The 24,563-nt window shown below is 45.0% G+C and overlaps 1 protein-coding gene across 1 annotated transcript in view; it reads left to right on the forward strand.

Annotated features, from left to right (window-relative positions):
- LOC146080772 (dynein axonemal heavy chain 5-like) overlaps positions 1-24,563 on the forward strand; it is a 357,582-nt gene that overhangs the window by 225,525 nt on the left and 107,494 nt on the right. The window contains exons 57-59 of the mRNA XM_083188420.1: positions 15,401-16,065; positions 16,794-17,074; positions 23,931-24,146. Of these exons, the coding sequence (XP_083044546.1) occupies positions 15,401-16,065; positions 16,794-17,074; positions 23,931-24,146 (1,162 nt within the window). The remainder of the gene's footprint in view (positions 1-15,400; positions 16,066-16,793; positions 17,075-23,930; positions 24,147-24,563) is intronic.

Raw genomic sequence — 24,563 nt, forward strand, 5'->3', positions numbered from 1 at the left:
TGTAGGGTAGTACAGGGCGACACTGAGCACAGCGTAGCCGGGGTGTATGGTGGTGTAGGGTAGTACAGGGTGACCGGGGTGTATGGTGGTGTAGGGTAGTACAGGGCGACACTGAGCACAGCGTAGCCGGGGTGTAGGGTGGTGTAGGGTAGTACAGGGTGACACTGAGCACAGTGTAGCCAAGTTGTATGGTGGTGTTGGGTAGTACAGGGCGGAACTGAGCATAGCGTAGCCGGGGTGTATGGTGGTGTAGGGTAGTACAGGGCGACACTGAGCACAGTGTAGCAGGGGTGTATGGTGGTGTAGGGTAGTACAGGGTGACACTGAGCACAGCGTATCTGGGGTGTATGGCAGTGACGTGCGGTGAGGTCAGTGCCTCCCCAGGCAATGACCTCACCGCACGTCACTGATATATATATATATATATATATATATATATATATATATATATATATATATATTACCACAATATTCCAATTCGCGCTTATAAAAGTATTTTGTGTAATTTCTACAGCAGCCTCTACACTTAAAATCCCTTGAAAGAGGGGAAAAGGAAATAACATGCAAATCAGTAGTGTATTGGCACTAGTAATAAATGTCCATAAACATTGCCAATGTGAATAATGTAGTTTTCCCAATATGCAGTTTTTTTAAATTAGACTCATATTTGTATTTAGCGAATACGAATCACTAAATATGGTAGATTAGTATATCTGCATTTTTCCCACATATATGACTGATGCCGGTCATATAAATTATTAGTAAACTTCCCGAATAATGTCAGATGCAAAATGGATGTTGATTAGTGTAATTGAACATCTGATTAACCCTATTGTCTGTAACATGTCTGCATTTTGCCACCACCCCCGTTACTTCCCCCAATAAATCCTCACTATAGCCCTTATTCTGGTCGGTGCGGATATATCCGCGTGCGTTCGGCCCGCCGATGTTTTGTGTCTGCGCATGTGCAGAGGCGTCTCTGCACATGTGCGAGCGGGGCGTACGGCCAAATCCCGCATGATATGTGAACACTCCGAACAGGTGTGAAGAGGGGCGTGAAGGGCTATTTGGGCTCATTACCATATGCATACGCCCCGCGTTTCATGGGCGTTCCCATGCAAACGCTGGGCGTACGTATGGTAATGCGGCCGTGACGCACGTGTAGGGGGCGGACATATGACATTGCCGGATGTCAGCTGCCCGCCCAGATCCCTGCTTTTGCACGGAAAAATGGCCGTGTGGTCTGAGGTTGCGGGAGCTGGTGGAGCACTCGGTCCTGCATTCGATGGTCTGCGACCATCGAATGATGGGGGAGGTTCCCTTAGATGGAGGAGGCGTATTCCGTGAAAAATACACGTGCGGGCCGTTCGGCCAGCTTCTTACCGCGTACGGACGGAGTTGGCGATCCGTATGGAAGGCGGGGTTTCGCACGCACGGTCCTGGCCGCATAATCTGATCCGGCCGCACCGATCAGAATAAGGGCCTATGAGTGACACCTCTAAAGTATTCTATAACTCACTGCGACCATGGCGCTTGCGCAATCAGAAGGCAATAAAAGTGCATAAAAATCAGCACTCCCTACATCTCTATGAGGCCCTCTATCCAGCCAATAAATCTATCAGTACAGAGAAAAGAGAAAAGTGAATTTCCAAGTTTGATGATTTAAGGCCAAGTTAGCTAAAAATCTTTGTGCTCATCCAGTCCAATCATTAAAATCTGTTAGAATTCATATGAATTATTATTTAATTGGCTGTTCAATTTTTCTTTTATTATGTACAGTCGCCTTAATGGTTAGCATCACATTTCTTTATTTAAACTATTTTTTCCATTCAAAATTCCAAAATAAAAAACAGAGCAATTGAGACTAGATATCGTCACTACAACTATTTAGCTGCATTGTCCGCCCCTTAGGAAAAGCACGATTACTTTTACTGAGAAAACGTCAAATGTGTGTAAATGTTTTGTTTACAAATATGGGATCCAAAAGTTATTATCATATTTGAACTTACAGTATATTTTCTTCATTCCATATTGAATGTAAGGTATTTAACCTAAATGGCAGCTGTTTCCAAAGCTCTCATCACTTTTGTGTTTAATGAAGCTTGTTACTTTTGTCACGGCAAAACAATCCATTTATCAGATGCCATCTAAAATGTGGATTTTTGGATACAGTTACATGTCTGCTGAAGCCCTCAAATTAGTATGGGGTCCTTCAGCAGAATACAGAATAATTGCAGGTTTCTATATGTCATGCTGTGATGGAAGATGTAAAGGGGAAAGAAAGAATCTTGACCGATACCTGTTAAGTTTGCAGCGTAATGACTTAGGAACTAATGAGTCAGACTGTTTATGCTCATTAAGGCAGGCTGGAAAAGGAGCAGTATTGTATCTTGCTATAAGGACTCTTGAGTATCTTACAGTATAATAAGGAGACAGCATGGATTAGTGAAACAGATGTTTTATCTTCACCTCTCGCTTCCGCCCACTTCCTGCTCTCTTCATGCTGCAACCACACTTGTACTAATAGCAGAACAGTACAGTCCTGAATTCTGAAGAGCTATCACCAACCTAAATAGCCAAAGCATAACAATCCCTATGCTCTCTGCTTCAGTAATTACTGTGGCTGACACTAGAAACTAATAACGGATTAGCATTCAGACGCTTACAGATCTCGTTAAAAAGCAAAAAAAAAAAAGAAAAAGCTTTTTATTAAATGTTTTTTTTCCCCCCAAGCTGTGACTTTTAGCAATATAATACATGTAAAATGTTCTCTTTTATGTGTAGCTCATCATCTGTATGGGTTGTGATATTGTAAGAGGGATGCATTATAAATTACAGTACTGCGGACAAATGAACCTGTAGTTCTTGTACCACTGGAGCAGAGGCACAATGGCCGGGTTTGTACTTTTACAAGAAAACTATGAAAGGTTTATACACCTAACAGTGAATCATCGAACACATATTATCATATTCTCTGACGCACACCTTTTGTATCACAGGTGATTTATGGTGTTCAAGCCAAGTACTAATTTATGCGTCCCATGAGATGTTGTGCATCTGCTTTGAGTTAATCCTTTGTTATGAATTTAGGCAATGTAGCATGCTATAGGTTGGCTTTAAATATTACATGACCGTGAATTTGGCTTTGCTTTATATATGATGCGTATTTTATTTAGAGAGCTGCAGTGAGTTTACTGAGAAGCCCATATTTCTGCTGTACATCATTCTTTTGTAAAATATATGCTAAAAGATTACAGTCACAAATTAGAGTGTCTGGGTGACATTCTATGGGATGAGATAATCTGACTTTGTCGAATTTTATCGCAAAAACGACAGTTTTCGCACTTTTTCCCGAATTCGCATATTTAATGAGATGCGAAAATCGGCGAAAAGTGCGGTATTGCCAGCGGATTTGCACTTTTTAAAAGTGCGATTTTTAGTTTTCGCCAGAACTCGCATCCAGATGTTTTCACATTGAAAAGTATACAATTCGCATATTTAATGAGATGCGAATTTGAAAAATGTGTCTAAAAATCTCAAAAAAATCAGACCAGGTTCTGATATGCGATTTGGCCAGAACCCTGCACAGATCATAGAGATCTGTGCATGGCCCTGTGTTAAAAAATGTGGAAAAGTGTTTTTTGACAAAAAAAATAGCGGAGACGCATCGGCCAATCACGCTCTCAGCCTCTGTCGCGCTGGGACAGCGCAACAGAGGCTGTTAGCGGCATCGGAGACAGCCGGTTGTCCCCGCTGTCAGTGCGGAGGGAGCCGGCTGTGAATAGGACAGCGCTGGACCTGGATCGGTAAGTATGTGGTTGTAAAAGTGAGGTGTGTGAATGTGTGTGTAATAAAGTTTTACTTCTCTGTGTGTGTGTTTTTTTAACATTCTTTTTACAGGTGGACTACAAGTCCCAGCGGGCCCATTAATGCCCCGCATGCTGGGACTTGTGGTTCTCCAAGTCCCAGCATGCGGGGGAGGTCTGCTGGCACTTGTAGTTCTCCTGTATCAAGCAATGTTATGTATTGAAGATTTAACCCCATCAGGCCGGCGTCCACTGGCCAGGGACGCCGGTGACAGCCCCGGGCTTCAGCCCTGGACGGGTGAAGCCTGGGGGGGGGGCCCCTTTATGTGGGGGTCCCCACTCCTCCAGGTACCCCGTCCAAGGCTGACCAGCCACGGTGCTCATGTTTCGGCCGGGGGACCTTATATAAAAAGTGTCCCCCGGCTGTGGCATGACGCCGAGGGCTGTTGGGAGCCCGGTGCTGGTTTCAAAATACGGGGGACCCCCAGATTTTTTGTCCCCCGTATTTTTGGAACCAGGACCGGTCCAAGAGTCCGGGGCTGGTTTCAGAAATACGGGGGACCCCTATGCTTTTTGTCCCCCGTATTTTTGGAACCAGCCCCGGCTCAATGAGCCCGGGGCTGGTTATGCTCAGGAGGGGGGACCCCACGCCAATTTTTTTTATGAACAAAAAATCGCACATTTCCTTAAATTCGCACATTTTTATGCCTAAAATTCGCACATTTTCATGCCTAAAATTCGCACATTATCGCACCTAATCGCACTTTTCATTCCAGATTTCGCACCTCATTAAATATGCGAATTCGCGGCAAAAATGCGATATTAAAAAAGTGCGATAATGGGCGATTTTGAAAGTGCGAAAAAATCTCATCCCATAGAATGTCACCCTATTGGTGACATTCTATGCTTTGCGCTAAATGCACATGTTTTTTTCGCGCACCACATCGCCGCAAATCGCCTTTTTTCAATTCGCCAAGGGACCCCATTTCACTGCAAGTCCTACACTAACAACTGTTTTTCATGGGAACCTGGCAACTGATTGCACATCATAGCTAAAATGAACATGTGTTTTTTTCTTGGTTTAAAGCTCAACTGCCAAGTACCTTGTCCTAAGGACAAGTCGGACCCAATTCTCCTCCGAGCCGCCCGGGAGGCTCACATACGATTTAGGACTTGATGTGCCATTTTTTATATGTGATAAATCGCATGCGATTTATCACATGTAAAAAAAATAACAGGGAGCTGCAGGGCGGTGAGGAGCAGTGGGGGCGGGCGGCGGCGGCGGCTCCCAAATGAGTGGCCGGCTGGGGAGGAAGCCTAGAGCGTAACTACCATAGGTGCAAGGGGTGCAGCTGCTATGGGGCCCAGAGCTGAAGGGGGCCCATCTTTGCTGTCTAACTAATATGTTTTACATACATTTATCACCATCAGTTGCTAAATAGGGGGCCCTTACAAACTTTTGCTATGGGGCCTACGAATATCTAGTTACGCCTTTGGAGGAAGCAGTGGGGCAGCAGCTGTAATCAGATCAGTCGGAGCGGGCGGCGGTGACCATCAGTCTCCACTGTCCAGCGCCGTAGCGGACGGGCAGCAGCGGCAATTACAACTTTAAAATAACATGTCAAATGACTGCCCGGGTAATGATTGGCTGAGATAGAGCACTCTCAGACAATCAGCGGCCGCGGAGGGAGGCCACTGATTGGCTGAGAGTGCTCTATCTCAGCCAATCATTAGCCGGGCAGTCATTTGACATGTTATTTTAAAGTTGTAATTGCCGCGGCTGCAGTGCCAGCCCGCTACGGTGCTGGACAGTGGAGACTGATGGTCACCGCCGCCCGCCCCAGCACTGATCTGATTACCACCACCGCCCGCTGCAGTGCACATAGAAACATTGCAGGTACGAAAAAGCACCTGCGATATTTCACTGATGTGTCCGATTGCGACACATCTTATGTCCCGCCGGTCCGACTCCTGGGGCCGGGTCCGATACGCACGGGACCGCGCATTGGACTCAACGCCATGTCATGAAGAACTGATTTGGTCCAATTTATTGGGCCGATTGATCGCAATCGGCCGAAATCGGTCCAAATCGGCTCGATGTATGCCCACCTTAAGTCCAACAGAACCTGAAATATCTGACTGGGAAGAGCAATTAACTGGCTTGGATGGGGACCACTGATTTGAAGTCAGATATCTCTGGTTCCCCAGGGCTTATATTTACAATTATTGTACCCATGGAAAGAGGGGTCCCTCAGATTTCAGTCTAGGGCCCTTAGATTCCTGGGGGGGGGGGGGGGGTTCTGGGTACTCAGAAACCCCCCCTGTGTGCGCCACTGCAGGCCAGGCACATTCACTGGAAAGTATCACTTCTACTTAAGTAGCAATGTTACCAGGGAGGTTATTCTGCTTGACACGCAGCGCTGTGAAGTTCGCACCGATGCAAGTCTTTTTTAGCCCGCCCGCCACTCATACAGGCCTTTGCCCCACTTCATGGCTGTAAATGGATGTTTTGTATAATGCAGCCTATAGAGTGACACCCACATCATTCGATGCATCGAATGATGTGGTGAGTACACACAAAACTAAGACACTCTTAGGTGTCTTAGCTTTGCGCGTGTTCTGGAGGGGAACATGGCTGGCAGCTGGGCGTTCCCATGGGCGCATCCCCTGGTCCGCCGCCCCACGCCGCCCCTCATCTGCACTGTTTGTGCAAGCACCTGGCGAATACCCTGTTCACCGTTGCCTCTCACACACAACGAATGCACAAAAGAGAAACATTGCACATGATGCAGAGTAAGGTTCATGGTGTATTGATAATGATGGTTACAGCATCGGCGGTTATTGGTAGTACTTTCATTAGCATTGCAATTCTATTATGTCAAGCTGTGACTGTTTGGATTTTGTATTTACATTTGGATTAGTGCATAAAAGGAATATTGTCTATGGATCTACGGGATGCGGTCATTCGTCAGACTGCATTTAGGTCTACAGTCATTAGGTCGACCCCACTAGGTCGACTGGCAGGAAGGTCGACCTGACTTAAGGTCGACATGGGCCAAGGTCGACATGACTTAAGGTCAAATTTGCATAAAGGTCGACATGAGGAAGGTCGACTGGTCATAAGGTCGACATGGGTTTTTCACTGTTTTTTGAGCCGACATGTGCCGACAGGCGGTATTTCATGCCCTACCATCCACTAGGGCGTGGTGGGAGAATAAAATAGTGTGCCGAGCGCAGCGAGGCACCGTGCCCGAAGCATTGCGAGCGAAGCGAGCGATGCGAGGGTCCGATTCTCATTGCCAACTGTGTCCATGTCGACTGTGTCGACATTCGGATTAAAAAACAGTGAAAAACCCATGTCGACCTTATGACCAGTCGACCTTCCTCATGTCGACCTTTATGCAAATTCGACCTTAAGTCATGTCGACCTTGGCCCATGTCGACCTTAAGTCAGGTCGACCTTCCTGCCAGTCGACCTAGTGGGGTCGACCTAATGACTGTAGACCTAAATACAGTCTGATGAATGATCCCATTCCGGATCTACACAGCAGTAAATGATACATGTGTGGGTATTTGTATTTAATTACATCTTCTATCTATGGGAAATGCTAATTTATGCTATCATTGGAGTGGTGGCTTCAGGAGTCTGAAAAATTGGAAACATTTTGATTAAAACATTTTTTTGGTGTTAAAAAAGTGATTTGTCCTCAGAAAAGTAAAGACATATGGTAGTTCTATGTCAGCCTATTCAATGGCAGATCTAATGTGCCAGTTTATTTTTTGTTTTAATGGGACAAACACCTGTACACTATCTTTTTGTTGTAATTTGTACTGTATTTAAAATGCACACCATAAAAGTGACACTTCTTATATCCTGTCCAATTGGGTTTTCTGTGTAATCTAACATCTGCATGGAATTGCCAAAATGAATCACTTATTGCATAAATATGTATACATCAAATTATTTAATATTAGTGATGGCCGTTAATTATATAACGTACCAATTGATTCTTCTTGAATGACTAATTCACTCATTTTCAATATTTAACATAAATGATGTTCAAAGCTGCAAAAGTTATAAAAATAGGCCAATTTATAACCATCATAACAGCATGTCTAAATACAACCTTGTCCTTAACCACCATGTAGATTTAATATTTTAAACAGATTTACAGAAGAAAATTGGACATATACTGTAATTATATGTGACATTTCAGTAAATATTATGTTAACAAATCAATTAGGTATGGAATTAGTATGCAGATAAATGTATTGCACAGCACAGGTTGATGTTATCAGAAGAAACAGAATGGTACTGACTTACTTCTAACACTCAGGAGAGTCACCATAAAAGGAGAGAATTATGAAACATTCTAGGCACGATCATTTTTCAGTATGAGGATCAATGGCAATCCTAGCTTTCTGATAGCTCACAATAGGTCTTCGCCAATGGCTTTCACAGTATAAAATGCATATGATAATTAATGAAGAGAGTTACACATGATTGCTTTTTGCATACAATGACATCCCAGACATTTGCAAGTAGCACGTACTTATGTGCATGGTTTAATAGAGCTAAGATGCTTTGTGGTTTTCCAGCTGTTATCCATGGTGCCAAGGAAACGCTAATCAGTATCTACCTATGACAGTGAGATTGAGCAATCATATTGTATTATTTGCTCTGCTGAGTTATAATGAAATATCAGCTATACATTATAGAAGAACAGTGCCCACAATGGGAAAATTATCATGAAAATGGGAGAATGATTGCTTCCGACTACTTAGCATTAGCTTTAGAGCAAGCTTTATATTCTAAATACTTTATTTATTGTTCATATTGGATCATATACCATATATATATATATATATATATATATATATATATATATATATATATATATATATATATATATATATACCTGCGTCTCAGACAGATGGAGCGCCTCTCCGCCAGCACCCGCATGATCCCCTCTCCGCCGGCCCCTGCCAGAGCAAGGGATCTGGCGGTTACTGGTGCTTCTGTGAGAGGCGCTCACTAGGCTTGTCATCGACGCCGGGGACAGAGCCGGGGTGCTGTGGAGTACGCTAGGCAGCCGTTAGGCTACACTGAAAGTGTAGCTTAGCCTAGCTTAGCACGTGGCGTAGCTGGGCGCCGTGCTATTACACAAGTACCATTTTGTGCTGCGCATCAGTGGCGGTTTTTACCTATGGTCTGCAGGGCTGCAGCCCCCACCAGGTAAAATCCGTCACTGTGTGAAGCCAGATGCTGTGAGACTGCTCTGGCTTCACTGAGACTGGCAGTGGCTTCTTATTAGAAGTCTGACCTGCCAGTCACCCAATGCAGTCATATTGGGAGCTGTTCCCTTCCACTGAGATGCCTCTAATGGCTGCTGTGCATGTGCTGGTCTCGCGACTGCGATGGGGGGGGGGGGGGGAGGGCAGGACCGGCAGCAGCAGCAGTATGGCCCACGGGCACCATCAGTGGGGTCCAGCATTGCAGCAGCCCCCTTCTCCACAGAGGTAAGAGTCGCCACTGCTGCGCATGCATATGTCTTGCAAAGGGCTGCTCAGAAGTTGTTTAGTACAGTATAAAACCAATTTGTGTTTTACTGGGCAAACGGCTGATTAGAGATTCTTGTGGTGGGTCTCTCTATTCAAAATGCAGTGGCTTGAATATTGCCCACACGTCCATTGTAGGACAAAGGTACAAAATTGTCCAATACTCAATTTAGACCTCTAAAGCAGTGGTCAATCACAGCGCATTAGAGTATTATCATTATTTTTGCAGCACAGCTAAGCCAAAGGTTTCTATAAACAGAATAAAAGGAAATTTGTTTCAGTTATGTGGAAGTCACAAGCACTGGTTTTGAATATTACATTGACTACAGTGGCGTAACCATATAGACTATCTTGCATGGAATGCAAATGCTAGGAGTCCTGGCTCATTGCGGGGCCAAAAAAGAATGTGATAAACTCATGTCGACCTTTTGACTGTCAACCTTCCCATTGTTGGCCTAATGCTTGTGTTGACCTAAGAACCATTTCGACCTTAGCCATGTTGACGTATCTCATGTGTCGACATAAGCCACAGCGACCTATTTCATATGTCAACATAAGCCATGTCAACCATCAGTGGTCGACGCAATGACCCGTACCCCACTTTCCCCCCCAGCTTTAGTAAAGTTTGTACGTCGTCTGCGGGTTTCAGGTTCTGCACTCTCTTGTAGGCAGTGGAGTCACTGGGACTGTACAGAGTCTCAATGTGTGCCCAGAGCTGCCGATTATGGAGAGATTTGTGAGATGATGATGATTATTACAGTTATTTGTAAGGTGCCACAAGTGGTTTGCAGCACTGTACATATAGCACGCACAGACACAATACAGGGAACATAGAAGTTAACATTACAGTAACTGGAAAACTACAGCACAAGTAACATTAACAGCATCATTCTTACTAAACTGAGATGTAAGGAAGCAATGGAACAATTGGCACATTCCTAAGGGTGAGCTGCGATAGGAGATGCCGCTATAGACAGTCGCGGAGTAGAAGGGAGCTTTCATTGAATAGCAAAAGAAGAGGGCTGTGAGAACAAATGAGAAGCCCTTTTCATAGCAGCTGACAATTTAAGGGGAGGAGGAGACAGGTGACATACAGAAAATATAGCTCTTTCAGCAAAAGTAGCAAACTACATGGTTTGCCACTTTTACCATCAGCACACTTCCATATAAGACCAGATAATGACACAAAAACCACACCATACTTTGAAAGCTGAAATTGATATTGACCTCTGAGAGGTTATCCATTCCAAATACCTATATTCTGCACAAATAAAATTATTTTGAAGACTACTTTTCATTGAACTAGTCTGTTCTTGGAATGTCATTCTATTTTGTGGTGGTTTACATGGGAAAATATCTTTCCTTGCGGACATCTAAAATTTTGGATAAAAAACTTTGGATGGCTCCTGCAGGCCCTTGCATTGCAGAATAGGCTATCGCTAGTTAATGCGTCAGTTAGTCAAGAATAGTCCTGGGGCCGGATTCTGGTTGGCTCGCAAAGCAGCATCCATTCTCTGCTTTGCGAGCCATGTTACTCCACTTGCCGCCCATACGAATGCCCACCCCCCCCCCCCGCTAGTCGCCGAATTTCCCCGCAGCACTGTGACTGGATGTTTTGCATAAACATCCATTCACAGCCTTGCGTGGGGACCTAAAATCATTTTATGGTCACCGACCATCGAATGATTTCGATAGCACTCACTAATCTACAGTAAATCACTCTCTGGTGACTCAGATTAGCGGTGCCCTGCTCCAAGAACAGGACGGGCAGCTGACATCCGGTGATGTCAGCCGCCCACCCCAGAAGTCATGTGGCTGTCCCCATTCGGCAGTGGATGCCCAGCGTTTTCCTGGGCACACCTAAGTATTTGTGGATAAGCCTTGGAAACGCAGGTAATTTGCATGTGAATGCCCCCCTGGCCTATGCAAGTCTACTAGGGCACCCACAGTAAAGACTTGCGCATAAGCAGGTCATAAACATCGGTCCCCATTGCAAATTCACAATGTGGTGGATGAACCAGAATCACCCCCCTGATCTCTTGGTCAGAAATGCTATGTTGAAATTCAAAAATATTTGGTACTTTTTTCCTAGCACGGCGCCACCGATTTTGAATGTATTGATCGGGTCGGAAAAATCGCGTTGATCACATCGCATGCCAACCAAATCGCATGCGATGCGACCGACACGATTGACCCGATTTTTACATTGGAAACAATGTAAAATGGTCCCTGAGACCCGAATTTACATTGATTTCAATGTAAAAAGCCCCAAAACCCCCCATTTTAATAGCAACCCCCCCTGATGGTTGAAATGGCCCCCCATCGTTAACGCCACCCCACTGTTGATGCCAACCCAAAGCGTGGCGAGTGCAGCGAGCCCGCGAGGGGCGGCGGTACGCGTCCTCCGACCTTTTCATACCCCCACTATCCACGTCGGCGTGGAGTTGATTTTATATAGTGTGGCGAGCGCAGCTAGCCACCGTGCCGGAAGTGTGGCGAGCACAGTGAGCCCCGTGAGGGGACGCGCATAACTTCACAGGTATATGCGTCCCCTCACGGGGCTCGCTGCGCTCGCCATGCTTCGGGTTGGCGGCAATAGTGGGATGGCGTTAACAATGGGGGGACATTCACCATACTTTCTGACCCTATACAATGAGAAATGGGCCATATTGGCCCATTTCCCATTGTTCCCTATGTAAAATCGGGTTGATCAACCCGATTTTACCTTTAAAAAGAATTTAACATTATTCTCTATGGGTAATTCGGGTTGATCGCGTCGGTCGCGTCGCAGCCCATTATAATGGGCCGCGATGGACCCTATCAACGCTATTTTCTAATTTAACATTATTCTCTATGGGAAAATCGCGTCGATCGCGCCGCGGCCCATTATAATGGCCCGCGATGGACCCGATCAACGCGATTTTGGCTTTCACTGGCAAATACACTGGTGATTGACATAAAATCGGGTCCATCGGGTTTATCGCATGCCTTAAGTACCTTAAACTTAAGGCATGCGATCAACCCGACGGGCGCCATGCTAGGAAACAAGTACCAAATATTTAGTCTAAATCAATTGCCTCTCTTTATGCCTCAGCCATGAAGTCTGAGATGGACTTATAATTGTCTGTCTGCTTGGCTGGACTAGTACACTGTTGAATTTTTCCAGTGCTTTTGATACTCTTTTACCAGTCCACTGTTTATTGCATTATAGTTTTTATTTTGTATTGTATTTGTATTTGTTTTTAATTATCAGTTAAAAAATCTTATGAATAATTTTTTTAAAGTTCTGTTTGAAATAAAGGTGTGTAATTCTATCAGGAGCTACATGCAAAGCATACCTCCCTTTTAAGGCGCTTTAGTATCCAATATAGGCTAGCAAAAGTCCTACACAGTTTTTCCTCTACCTCATACCTTTTTTAAGAGCTATCAGAGGGGATCTTCACAGGGGGTTAAAGTGTACTTAATATACAACGTAGGTTGTCTCAAAGTGAGAAAACCCTTCTAAAAAGAATGAGAAATGAAATTAAGATACAATACTTATTTCTACATTGATGTTACAGATGATACAAATTATTTAAATATATAAAACAAATCATGAAAGGTTCAACCATTTCTTATATCAAAGAGTCAATTACCATAATAATGACCAAATCAGACATTTCCTTAATATGAAGCATGGAAATGCTTGGATATTTGTAATGATCCCACAAATATTATAATGCTTGCCTCTGAGCAAACTGCATTAAATCCTCTACTATATTTCGGGTAAATATTAAATGGGAACATTTACGTTTTTACCCCAGAGATAAAGCTTGATTAATTTTAACAAGTAGTGTTCATTCTGTGCATTAAACTTTCAGTTCAAAGGTACTTTCATGTCTTGATACTTGGTAGACTCAAGAGGAATAAGGGGATACAGAGGAACATCTCTGAAAATAAGATGAATTTAAATAATGCTGATTCAGAGGACTGTAACCTCTATAGAACCAGCTTGTGCTTTCATCTTCTGTATTTTCCTACAGCCTTCATCATGTATTAATAGGACACTAAAACAGTAAGAAGGTTTTCTGAAAGTGTCAAACAAGTTTTCTCTTGGAGAAATATCTCACCAAATGTATTAATAAGGAAATTGTTCCAGAAAGGGAAATAAATATAAGTTTTGTGTCCTTTTAGAGGATGAACAAGAAATGTCAGACATACCCTGAGTTTACAATGGGGGAAATTTCTTCTGCAAAATAAATATTTTACAGCCTTATAAGTAACTGATGATGACTTAATAATGACTTAATAATAAAAAAAAAACACATCTGAAATGGCAATTGCAGCATAATAACCTTACCAATGTATGCGTTCTTACTTCCTGCTGGTCCCTTTCAGGCCTCTTGTGGGGTGTTAGGTATTCGGTCATACTTCAGTATGACACTACATTATCATACACTACACCTGATGAGAGTAAACATGTGACCTATTTGCCTATATTCTTGTTATCCTATCCCAGAAAAAGCCCATGGAGGAGACGCCCATGTGCAGGTCCGGTGATGGCACTGATGTCATCAAGCCCCACCCTCTTTTCAAACAAATCCTACGATGTGGGTCTACCTAGAGGGGTTGCCGCTAAGTTAACATAGAATGCTGCAATTTGCTTCATTTTAGCCCCCTTCATGATGCGCCAAGATCATCTGATTTTGTTTCTGCAGCTGAGGGGGATGCAGGTGGTCCTGGGAGAAGGTGGGAGCCCACCTTTCCAGACTGCCATGAGGGCCACCTCATTTTGGCAGCTTTCCTGCCATTAAGGGATGGTAAGCAAGTATGTCTTGTGGCCAGGGAAATTTTGGTTTCTTTATCACCCAGTACTTAAATGCATAGTACTTTCCAGAAGGTGACAAAGTAAGCAATGTATGCTGTTTAGAAGATTAGACATTCTCTTGTATAAGATAAGTGGTCAAATTATCTGTATGGCCCAAGCCTATAAAGCAGAATATATTCCAGGAAGATTTATATTGAAACTAAGGGAGAAATTTACTAAAGGAAATTTGTAAAAAAAATAGGTGTAGTTTTATTTAGAAATACGCTTATTTTTGACATTTACTATCCCGAAAATACGGCAATTCGTATTCGTATTGATAGCACATCAATACGAATACGAATTGCCTTATTTTCGGGATAGTAAATGTCAAAAATAAGTGTATTTTTAAATACAAATACACCTATTTTTTACAAATTTCCTTTAGTAAATTTCCCCCTAATTGTTAAAATAACTTTTTAAACAGCATGGTACCCTGTCTGTATTGGCTGCCAGGGCTACCAGGAGACTGGAGTAAAGGTCCTCATACATCAGTCACTGATTGTCACGATTCTCCAATCCCCTGACACTGGTTTGTGGAATCAGGGCTATAAAACATGTTGAAAAAGCTTGATACTCCATTACAACCCCAAAATGGTCTAGATAAAGAAACCAGGGATTTTTAAAACAAAGGTTCTGGTTGGATCAGAGATTTGGAGAAACAACTGCCCAATGTACTGTATGGGGCTTTTTAAACTATCCACCTACGTCTTTTATTTGCTTATTTACACAAACATGTATTGCTTTTGTTGGAAGTGATATGTGTTCCTATCTGTTGCAGCCTATCAAGACTATATAGATTTTTCCCAATAACCAGGTTCTACCCACTATGTGAGGTGGTATGAAACACTGTCCCATAGCAACAGGCAAAAATAAAATCTTTATTTCTTTCAACAAAAATGTTTAGTACATGATAAACACATCTACTTACATAGTGTTGAATTAATTTAAAATAAAACTCCATAGTCCTCTTCTATGACCTAATGAATTTAGAACTGAACGCAATCACTGAACCCATAAAGGTGAGTAGTGTTTTATGATGTGAGGCTTAATATATTTACAGATTTGTAGCTTGTTTACCAACCCTGAAAGTGAGCTTTTTATTGTTTAAATGGGCTGAGTGAATGAAATTATGTTTTTGTAGTGCTTTATGTTGTAATTAAAAGAAAATTATGTATCCAATTTATTTCAGAACATATGGTACAAATAACCTTCTGGATGATCTGAAGCTATTATACCGCACAGCAGGCCAAAAAGGAAAAGGCATTACCTTCATATTCACTGACAATGAAATTAAGGATGAATCTTTTCTAGAGTATATGAATAATGTGCTGGCTTCTGGAGAAGTGTCCAACTTGTTTGCAAGAGACGAGATTGATGAGATCACACAAGACTTAATTCCTATCATGAAGAAAGAGTATCCAAGACGGGCACCAACCGCTGAAAACCTTTATGATTACTTCCTCTCTCGTGTCCGCAGTAACTTGCACGTGGTGCTTTGCTTCTCTCCAGTTGGGGAAAAATTCAGAACCAGAGCATTAAAGTTCCCTGGCCTCATTTCTGGATGTACAATGGACTGGTTTCAACGTTGGCCACGAGATGCTTTGGTTGCTGTGGCCCATCACTTTTTAGCTTCTTATAAAATAGAATGCACAGAAGAGGTAAAGCGGAGTGTAGTGAACACAATGGGAACATTCCAAGATATTGTGGCAGAAAAGTGTGTTGAATACTTTGAGAGATACAGACGCCAGACATACGTCACTCCAAAGTCATATCTGTCCTTCATTGGAGGTTACAAAGCAATATATGGAGAAAAATTTGAAAATGTTGAAAATCTGTCCAACCGCATGAAAACAGGTACATTTCCTTTTATCTTCATTTTGTTCCATCAAAAGAAAATGTCAATAGTACAATTTAATATTCAATGTGCATAGATTTGTGGTAGGAATGGTAAACTTAGCTTGATAAATATGGAGCTTAGATTTATTTCAGTTGGTCCAAATTGTTTTAAAGAACTATAGACCCAATTAAGAGATTTACGTAAACCCAATATTACTGATAATCTACTATGTGGAGCCTAGCAGCCTCACTGTGCGCAGGCATAGCCGTTTAGGTGGAAGATTCCAGAAAATATGGCCCCTTTCCTTGAGCATGTTGAAGACAGTTGCTGAGCTCTATGATACTATGGTACTTTCACTGTTGCTGGTTAACTAGTTTTATGCAGAAATCCTGAGTGATCGTGTAGTTACTTATATGTCTGATGTTAATGGACAGGATCCAATCCTGTATCTTTGGATGTAGCAAGTGGATCACAAAAGCCCGAAGTGGGTATCTGTTTCTTAAGACAACTACAGGTATTGCATATTGTAAGATAGCTGCTGAATATGAAGACAGCTGTGGTGCATGTAATGAGAATTTATGAATCCTGCCCAATATATAGATTTTCAAAAAAATAGAAAAACCTAGACATTTATATATTATATAGTGCTTGATACTGCAATAGGTGTCCAATATTGGGGGTCAGGCATTTGAAATAAATCCTTTATGTAATTGACAATTCAGTTCTTTCATTACCTTCTACCCAGGTCTTGCAAAATTGATGGAAGCTGAAGTGTCTGTCAACCAGTTGTCAAAAGAGCTAGCAGTAAAAGAGAAAGACCTTGCTGTTGCTTCCAAGAAGGCAGATGAGGTTTTGCAAGAAGTAACTCTGAAAGCACAAGCAGCTGAAAAAGTAAAGATGCAGGTGCAAAAGGTGAAAGACAAAGCACAGGCTATAGTCGATGAAATCGCTATTGCCAAGGCATCAGCAGAAGAGAAGCTTGAGGTGGCCCGGCCAGCCCTGGAGGAGGCAGAGGCAGCTCTGCAGGTAAAGATAATTTACATTCTCGTAGTATTGGAATTCACTGCAGACGTCAAGTATATGTGTGTGCGTGTGTGTTATATATATATTTCTCTGACATGCAGCAGGGGCCACTGGGAATCACTTCGGGTTTTGGAGCATGGTTAGCTGGGAGCTAGGCACTACTTAGTTTTAATACAGGGGAGACTAGCTCCTCCCCTCCAAGACCCATCATCCCCCAGTGAGAAAATTGTGCCTGAGGGAGCTAGTCACAGCTCTCACTGCTCCTGCACTACTCTAATCTTTATAGTATTTTTTTTTTCTCAAAAATCTTCAAAATATACTTAAGGATCCCTTCCCTGCTTATTGAAAAGCTAGGGTCCGGGTTTCCAGCGCCCCTGGGATTTCCCAGGCTGTCAGTCAGGGCCTCTTCAAAGGCACCTGCCGCGACATAACAGCGTTCCTGCCACCCTCCATAAAGAGGATTGCCAGGCGCGACTGAAGACCTCAGCAGGGGTGAGTAAAAGACCCATGTCTTGTTAATAACACACAGACGCCGCAGCGCTAATCTGTCAGACGCCGCGCTAGACAGCTGGCGCGGCGGAAGGGGTTAATGGCGGCTGCGGCGGGGGTCTGAGCGCGCCTTTGTAAGAGGGCGCGCGTACTAGCCCCCACCTGTCCCTAGCCTCTATACGCGAACAGCGCTGTCCCTGCAAGGCGCCGCCGCCATTTTGACTGGCGCGGCGGGGGTTAATGGCGGCCGAGAGGAGGGTTTGATAGCATGCCTGAATAGACAGGCGCAGCAAGCCCTCCAAGCGCCGGACTGTCCCCTTCCTAAGCAGGGCACAGGCAAGGCTGCGGTGAGGAGGGGGGGAAGGTGCGCGCTGAGGGGGCATGGCGCGGCCCTGTTAAGTCACACACACACACATTATATGCTGCTTTCTCCTCTTGTCTTGCAGACTGCAGCCACAGTAACCCTTTCAGGGCACTTTCTGATTTTGTTTATAGGGACTTACTCCCTTCCAGGACCCGCTCTCCCAGGGGGGATTTGGGTATTGCCCTAGGGTGACCCACTGTCTTGTGTGGGTGTGAGTGTGTGTGTGTGTTGTGTGTGCCTTAAAAATCAGTGGCCCACGTGCAGACATGGCGAGCAGGTCCAAGGCTGCTCAAAAGTCTTTCACCTGCACAGTTTGTTCAAATAAGTTCTCCCAATACTCTGATGGGGGAACTTCAGTCTGTCAGACCTGTGCGGTCCCCCCGTCAGGGTCCCAGACTACCGACACACCAGCCCCCCAGTGGGCTGCAGCCCTAGTTGGTACTATGTCTAAATTATCTGCGGAGTTGGCAGTATCCCGCAGGGCAGAGCCTGCATGGGCTACGGCTTTGTCCAGGTCAGTGGACTCCTTGGCGGGGGCCCTTGCCAAGCCCCAGAGGCCGGGCCCCTTAGCCCAGAAGCGCCCTTTTCAGATGATGCTTCAGGGAGAGGACACCGACGAGGAGCCTGAGCCCTTTGAAGAGATGGAAGAGGGCGAGTGGGAGGAGGTACAGGATACCCCTCAGGAGGCGGAGCCAACTCCGGTTGGTATAGAAGCCCTTATCCTTGCAGTTAAAGAGGTCCTACATTTGCCTGAGGATCCTCTTCCGGCTCCCCAGGAGTTGGATTTATTTGGAAATACACAAAAAGCCTCTGTGGTGTTTCCTTGCCCAAACCAGGATCAGCTTTTAGAGGCCTGGAAGCGGCCGGACAGGCGTTTTCAGGTACCGAAGAGGTTTCCTTCTATGTACCCTTTTGAGCCAGCAGCCTTAAGCAAATGGGAAACACCTCCTCCGGTGGACACATCCGTGTCAAGGTTATCCAAGAAGACCACCTTGCCAGTCCCAGGGGCATGTTCGCTCAAGGATCCGTCAGACAGAAAGATGGAAGCCACCTTAAAGGCCATGTATACGGCGGCGGGTGCCCAGCTTCGGCCGGCCATAGTGTCGGCCTGGGTAAATAGGGCAAATGCCAGGTGGGCGGAGCTGATCACTGAGGGCCTCGACTCAGGGATGCCAGCAGAGGAGATTCGCCAACTGGCGGAACATATTAAGGAGTCGGCAGGATTCCTTGGAGACGCTGCTAAGGATATTTCCCTTATTTCATCACGCATCTCTGCGAACGCCATTGCAGCGAGACGGGCCTTGTGGCTGCGGTCTTGGCAGGCGGACGCAGAGTCTAAGAGAGCGGTCGAGGGTCTCCCCTTTGCGGGTGATATTCTATTCGGTCCAGAACTGGACAGATGGATTTCGCAGGCTACCGGGGGAAAGTCGGCCTTCTTGCCAACAGCGGCACCTCCTCAGAGACGCCAGTATGCGGGACCCTCTTTTCAATCCTTTCGCCCACAACGTTCCTTTCGGGGCAGAGGAAGAGGCTTCCAATCCTCCAGAGGTACTAGAGCCAGATCTCGTCCACAGGCCGCCCTCCGGGCCCAGGAGCCAAAACAGCCCCCAAAGCCGGCAGCATGACGGTTTGCCAGCTTCAGTGGGAGACTGGTCAGTCGGAGCACGTCTCTCTTACTTCAGAACCCAATGGTTCTCCCTAACGGAGGACCCTTGGGTTCGCAGGATTATTTCGGAGGGCTATCGTATACAGTTCGACGCTCCCCCTCCCAACAGGTTCTTCACCACAGCGCTGCCAGAATCCTCGGTCAAGAGAGATGGGATTCTCCTGGCTATACAGATGCTGTTGGACTCCCAGGTCATCTGTCCGGTTCCGGTCTCACAGAGAAGGTTGGGGTATTACTCCAATCTCTTTGTGGTGCCGAAGCCGGATGGGTCTGTGCGACCCATACTAAACCTCAAGGCCTTGAACCTACTGGTCTCGCACCAACCATTCAAGATGGAGTCAGTCCATTCAGTAATAGCTTCCTTGGAGCCAGGGGAATATATGATTTCCCTGGACATAAAGGATGCTTATCTGCATATCCCCATCTGCAGCCATCACCAGGTTTTTCTACGCTTCGCAGTGGGCAGAGACCATTTTCAATTCAGGGCTCTACCTTTCGGATTATCGTCAGCCCCCAGAGTGTTCACCAAGACTCTGTCGGTGGCGATTGCCGCTCTTCGGAGCCAGGGGGTGACGATAATCCCTTATCTGGACGACCTTCTCGTCAAGGCCCCTTCAGTTCAGATGCTCGAGGACCATACCAGGAGGACGATTTCGATGCTGACCAGCTTAGGCTGGGTCATGAATTACAAGAAGTCCTCGCTGACCCCTTCTCAGAGGATTCGCTTTCTGGGCCTTTGGTTGGAAGATGGTGTCGGCCTTTCCGGCACTGGCCTGGGGGCGCTTTCACTCCAGAACTTTTCAGATGGACCTCCTCAAGAAGGGAGCAGGTTCTCATCTATTGCTTCACAGACAGATCCGGTTATCCCCTCACGCCCGTCTATCCTTGACTTGGTGGCTCCAGCGAGATCACTTGAGCGAGGGCCGTCGCTTCGCGATCCACAATTGGACGGTAATGACGACGGACGCCAGTCTGAGCGGTTGGGGAGCGGTCCTCCTAGACCTCAGAATGCAGGGAAGATGGACTACCCAGGAACAGACCTTACCGATCAATGTATTGGAGTTAAGGGCTATTTACAATGCGCTGATCAGATCGGAGAATCTACTTCAGGGTCACGCAGTGAAGGTCCGCTCGGACAATGCGACAGCAGTGGCCTATGTGAACAGGCAAGGGGGAACTCGAAGCAAAATGGCCATGACAGAGGTCAGAAGAATCCTTCTTTGGGCAGAACGTTGGAAGGTGGTTCTGATGGCGGTGTTCCTTCCAGGAGTGGAGAACATAGAAGCAGATTTTCTCAGCCGAAAGAGTCTGCATCCAGGAGAATGGTCCCTACACCCAGAGGTGTTTCAAGACCTCACCAGGAGGTGGGGCACTCCCGAGGTGGACCTGATGGCCTCGCGGGAAAATCATCAGCTACCAAGGTATGTGGCTCGCACAAGAGACCCAGGAGCAATAGCAATCGACGCGCTATCAACTCCGTGGAACTACAGGTTGGTCTACCTGTTCCCTCCGCTGCCTCTCCTAGCGCCAGTCTTGAAGAAGCTCAAAAGAGAGTCAGTCCAGGCGATTCTCATAGCGCCCTTTTGGCCTCGACGGTCATGGTTCTCGGACATTCAGAGGATGGCAGTGGACGAAGTCCGACTGCCGCTACGCCAGGACCTTCTACAGCAGGGCCCATTTTGGCATCAAAAGTTGACACAGCTCCATTTGACGGCGTGGCTATTGAGACCGCGGTGTTGAGGGAGCGGGGCATACCTCGTTCAGTAATTCCCACCATGCTGAGGGCTCGTAGACCGTCGTCAGCAGCCCATTACCACCGGATTTGGCGCACATATTCAAAGTGGTGTGAGGAAAAAGGCTGGCCTTATCGGAATTTCAAGCTCTCTCGCTTACTGTTGTTCCTGCAACGAGGTCTGGATGCAGGCCTTAAGCTAGGATCGCTGAAGGTACAGATCTCAGCGTTGTCCATCCTTTTTCAAAGGAGGTTAGCACTATTGCCTGATATCCAGACCTTTTTGCAAGGGGTCCTTAGAGTGCAACCTCCGTTTGCTCCACCTGTTCCTCCATGGGACCTAGACTTGGTCCTGTCGTTCCTCCAGTCAGAGACTTTTGAACCGCTGGAAAGGGTGGAACTTAAGTTCTTGTGTTGGAAGACGGTCCTTCTGCTAGCTCTGGCCTCTGCGCGCAGAGTATCCGAGCTCAGTGCACTGTCCTGCAGAGCTCCATATCTCATTTTTCATGAGGACAGGGCGGAGCTACGCACGACTTCTGCGTTCCTCCCAAAAGTGGTTTCTTCATATCATATGAACCAACCTATAGTGGTACCGGCTTTTCAAGGGGACTCTTCTCAGCAAGAATCGTTGGATGTTGTGCGCGCCTTAAAGATTTATGTGTCTAGAACTAGACGTATCCGTAAAACGGATAGTTTGTTCGTGTTGTACGACGCTTTTCGCCGGGGACGTCCGGCTTCAAAACAAACACTAGCGAGATGGATAAAATTCACAATCAGAGGTGCCTACTTAAAGGCGGGGAGAATACCGCCTTCCTCCTTGACGGCACATTCTACCAGAGCTGTAAGCACGTCTTGGGCTGCAAGACGAGGCGCTACAGTTGCGCAGATTTGCAGGGCGGCCACTTGGTCGTCCGTAAATACGTTTGTGCGTTTTTACAGTTTCGACACCTTCGCTGACTCTGCCGCAGCGTTCGGTCGTTTGGTCCTCCAGAATCCCCAGCGCTCTCCCACCCGGGGCCTGGTCTTTGGAACCTCCCCGAAGTGATTCCCAGTGGCCCCTGCTGCATGTCAGAGAAAAGAGGATTTTGGTACTCACCGATAAATCCATTTCTCTGAGATCAGCAGGGGCCACTGGGCGCCCAACCCAGCCTGCGGATCCTGGTCGTTGTGGCTGTACGTGGGTCCAGTTTACTCGCTTGCCTGGTTGTTGTGTTATTGTTGTTGTTATAACGTTTTTTTGTTCCTATCTCCTCTAGTTACCAATTTTCTCACTGGGGGATGATGGGTCTTGGAGGGGAGGAGCTAGTCTCCCCTGTATTAAAACTAAGTAGTGCCTAGCTCCCAGCTAACCATGCTCCAAAACCCGAAGTGATTCCCAGTGGCCCCTGCTGATCTCAGAGAAATGGATTTATCGGTGAGTACCAAAATCCTCTTATATATATATATATATATGTATGTATGTATGTATATATATATATATATATATATATATATATATATACAACAACAAAATTCCTGGAATTTGCGCTATCAATAAGTGGTCGCCAAAGACACTTTGCTCCCTACTAGCGGAGCTACCTCTACCCAATACTACCACAATAGTGTCAGGCGCCCTGTATTACAATGATTATTTCTGTCTTTCCATATGCACAATACTATTCCATAAGAACCATACATATATTTATTTACCTGTATAAAAATGCTGTTTATTAAAACATGAATTGCTTAAAATCAGGTTCTTCTAAAGAGTGTACTCCTATGATAAGAAGAACCTGATTTTAAGCAATTCATGTTTTAATAAACAGCATTTTTATACACGTAAATATATGTATGGTTCTTATGGAATAGTATTGTGCGTATGGAAAGACAGAAATAATCATTGTAATACAGGGCGCCTGACACTATTGTGGTAGTATATATATATATATATATATATATATATATATATATATATATATATATATATATATATATATATATATATATATATATATAGGTAGAGAAAAAACGTGTCACTCCAGGGACTTCAACAAACGTGTAGTTTATTGGCGCATATCAACGGCGTTTCGGGACACTTCCCGTCATCAGGATAATGCGCCAATAAACTACACGTTTGTTGAAGTCCCTGGAGTGACACGTTTTTTCTCTACCTATGTTGGAGCACGCAGTGGCTTTGGCGTGAGCACCCGGGCAGCTATACTACAGCCATCCCCTGCTGGCAAGTGGAGTGCCAGACCCCTCTGTCTGCTATATATATATATATATATATATATATATATATATATATATATATATATATACATATCATGCACAATAGTTCAAGATTGGTGGTGGCCAAAAGTGATCTGGTTGGAACTGGGGTGTGGCCTGGATAGATTTGTATTCATGCTTTACATTGTCCCATTGTCCCAGTGTTTCCATTTATATGCTGTGAGCAAAATGTGTCTTAGTACAAACTAGATAAAAAAATACATGCAAGTCTTTAGTAATGTTAAATCATATTCAATTACAATGGCTAAAACTGAGAAACGTATGTCCCTTGTAGCAGCTTGTTGGGTCTTTGTTGTAGCTTTGAATTTGTTTTATAGAAAAACCTATTGTCTTTTAGACTATCAAGCCTGCTGACATATCCACTGTTCGTAAACTGGGTAGACCTCCTCATTTAATTATGAGAATCATGGACTGCGTGTTGCTGCTGTTCCAAAGAAAAATTGATACCGTGACAGCTGATCCTGAGCGACCATGTATGAAGCCATCCTGGGCAGAGGCCCTGAAATTAATGAATAATTCAGGATTTCTTAACTCATTGCTGGAATTTAAAAAGGTTAGTAAATGAAACAAAAATGTATGGAGTAAGTTCTGTAAGTAAATAACATCTACAATCAGACTAACATGTATAGTTTGCATAAACTTATAAGACTTAGTGGAAGCCATTTTTTGTGTTGTTTGTTCTTCAGTTTTGCAGTGGAGAACATGTTTGTTGCTATGTTATTATTATTATTATTTTTCTGTACTATGGACCTGGTTTTGTCCTGGGAATAATGTAAACAAGAGCAAATAACTCTGCATGGGTAAAGCAATGATGCCGGGTACACACTAGAGCAGTGGTGGCCAACCTGTGGCTCTTGAGCCTCATGCGGCTCTCCCCCTTGTAAAGTGCGGCTCCTGCTCCCACTGCTGCCCGCCGCCCACCGTCTGTCCCAGTCTCCCCTGCTGCCGGTTCCCTGAATCCCTTCTCCTT

This window comes from Crinia signifera, chromosome 5, assembly GCF_055691185.1.
Source record: "Crinia signifera chromosome 5, ASM5569118v1, whole genome shotgun sequence".
In the NCBI taxonomy this organism is placed as follows: domain Eukaryota; kingdom Metazoa; phylum Chordata; class Amphibia; order Anura; family Myobatrachidae; genus Crinia; species Crinia signifera.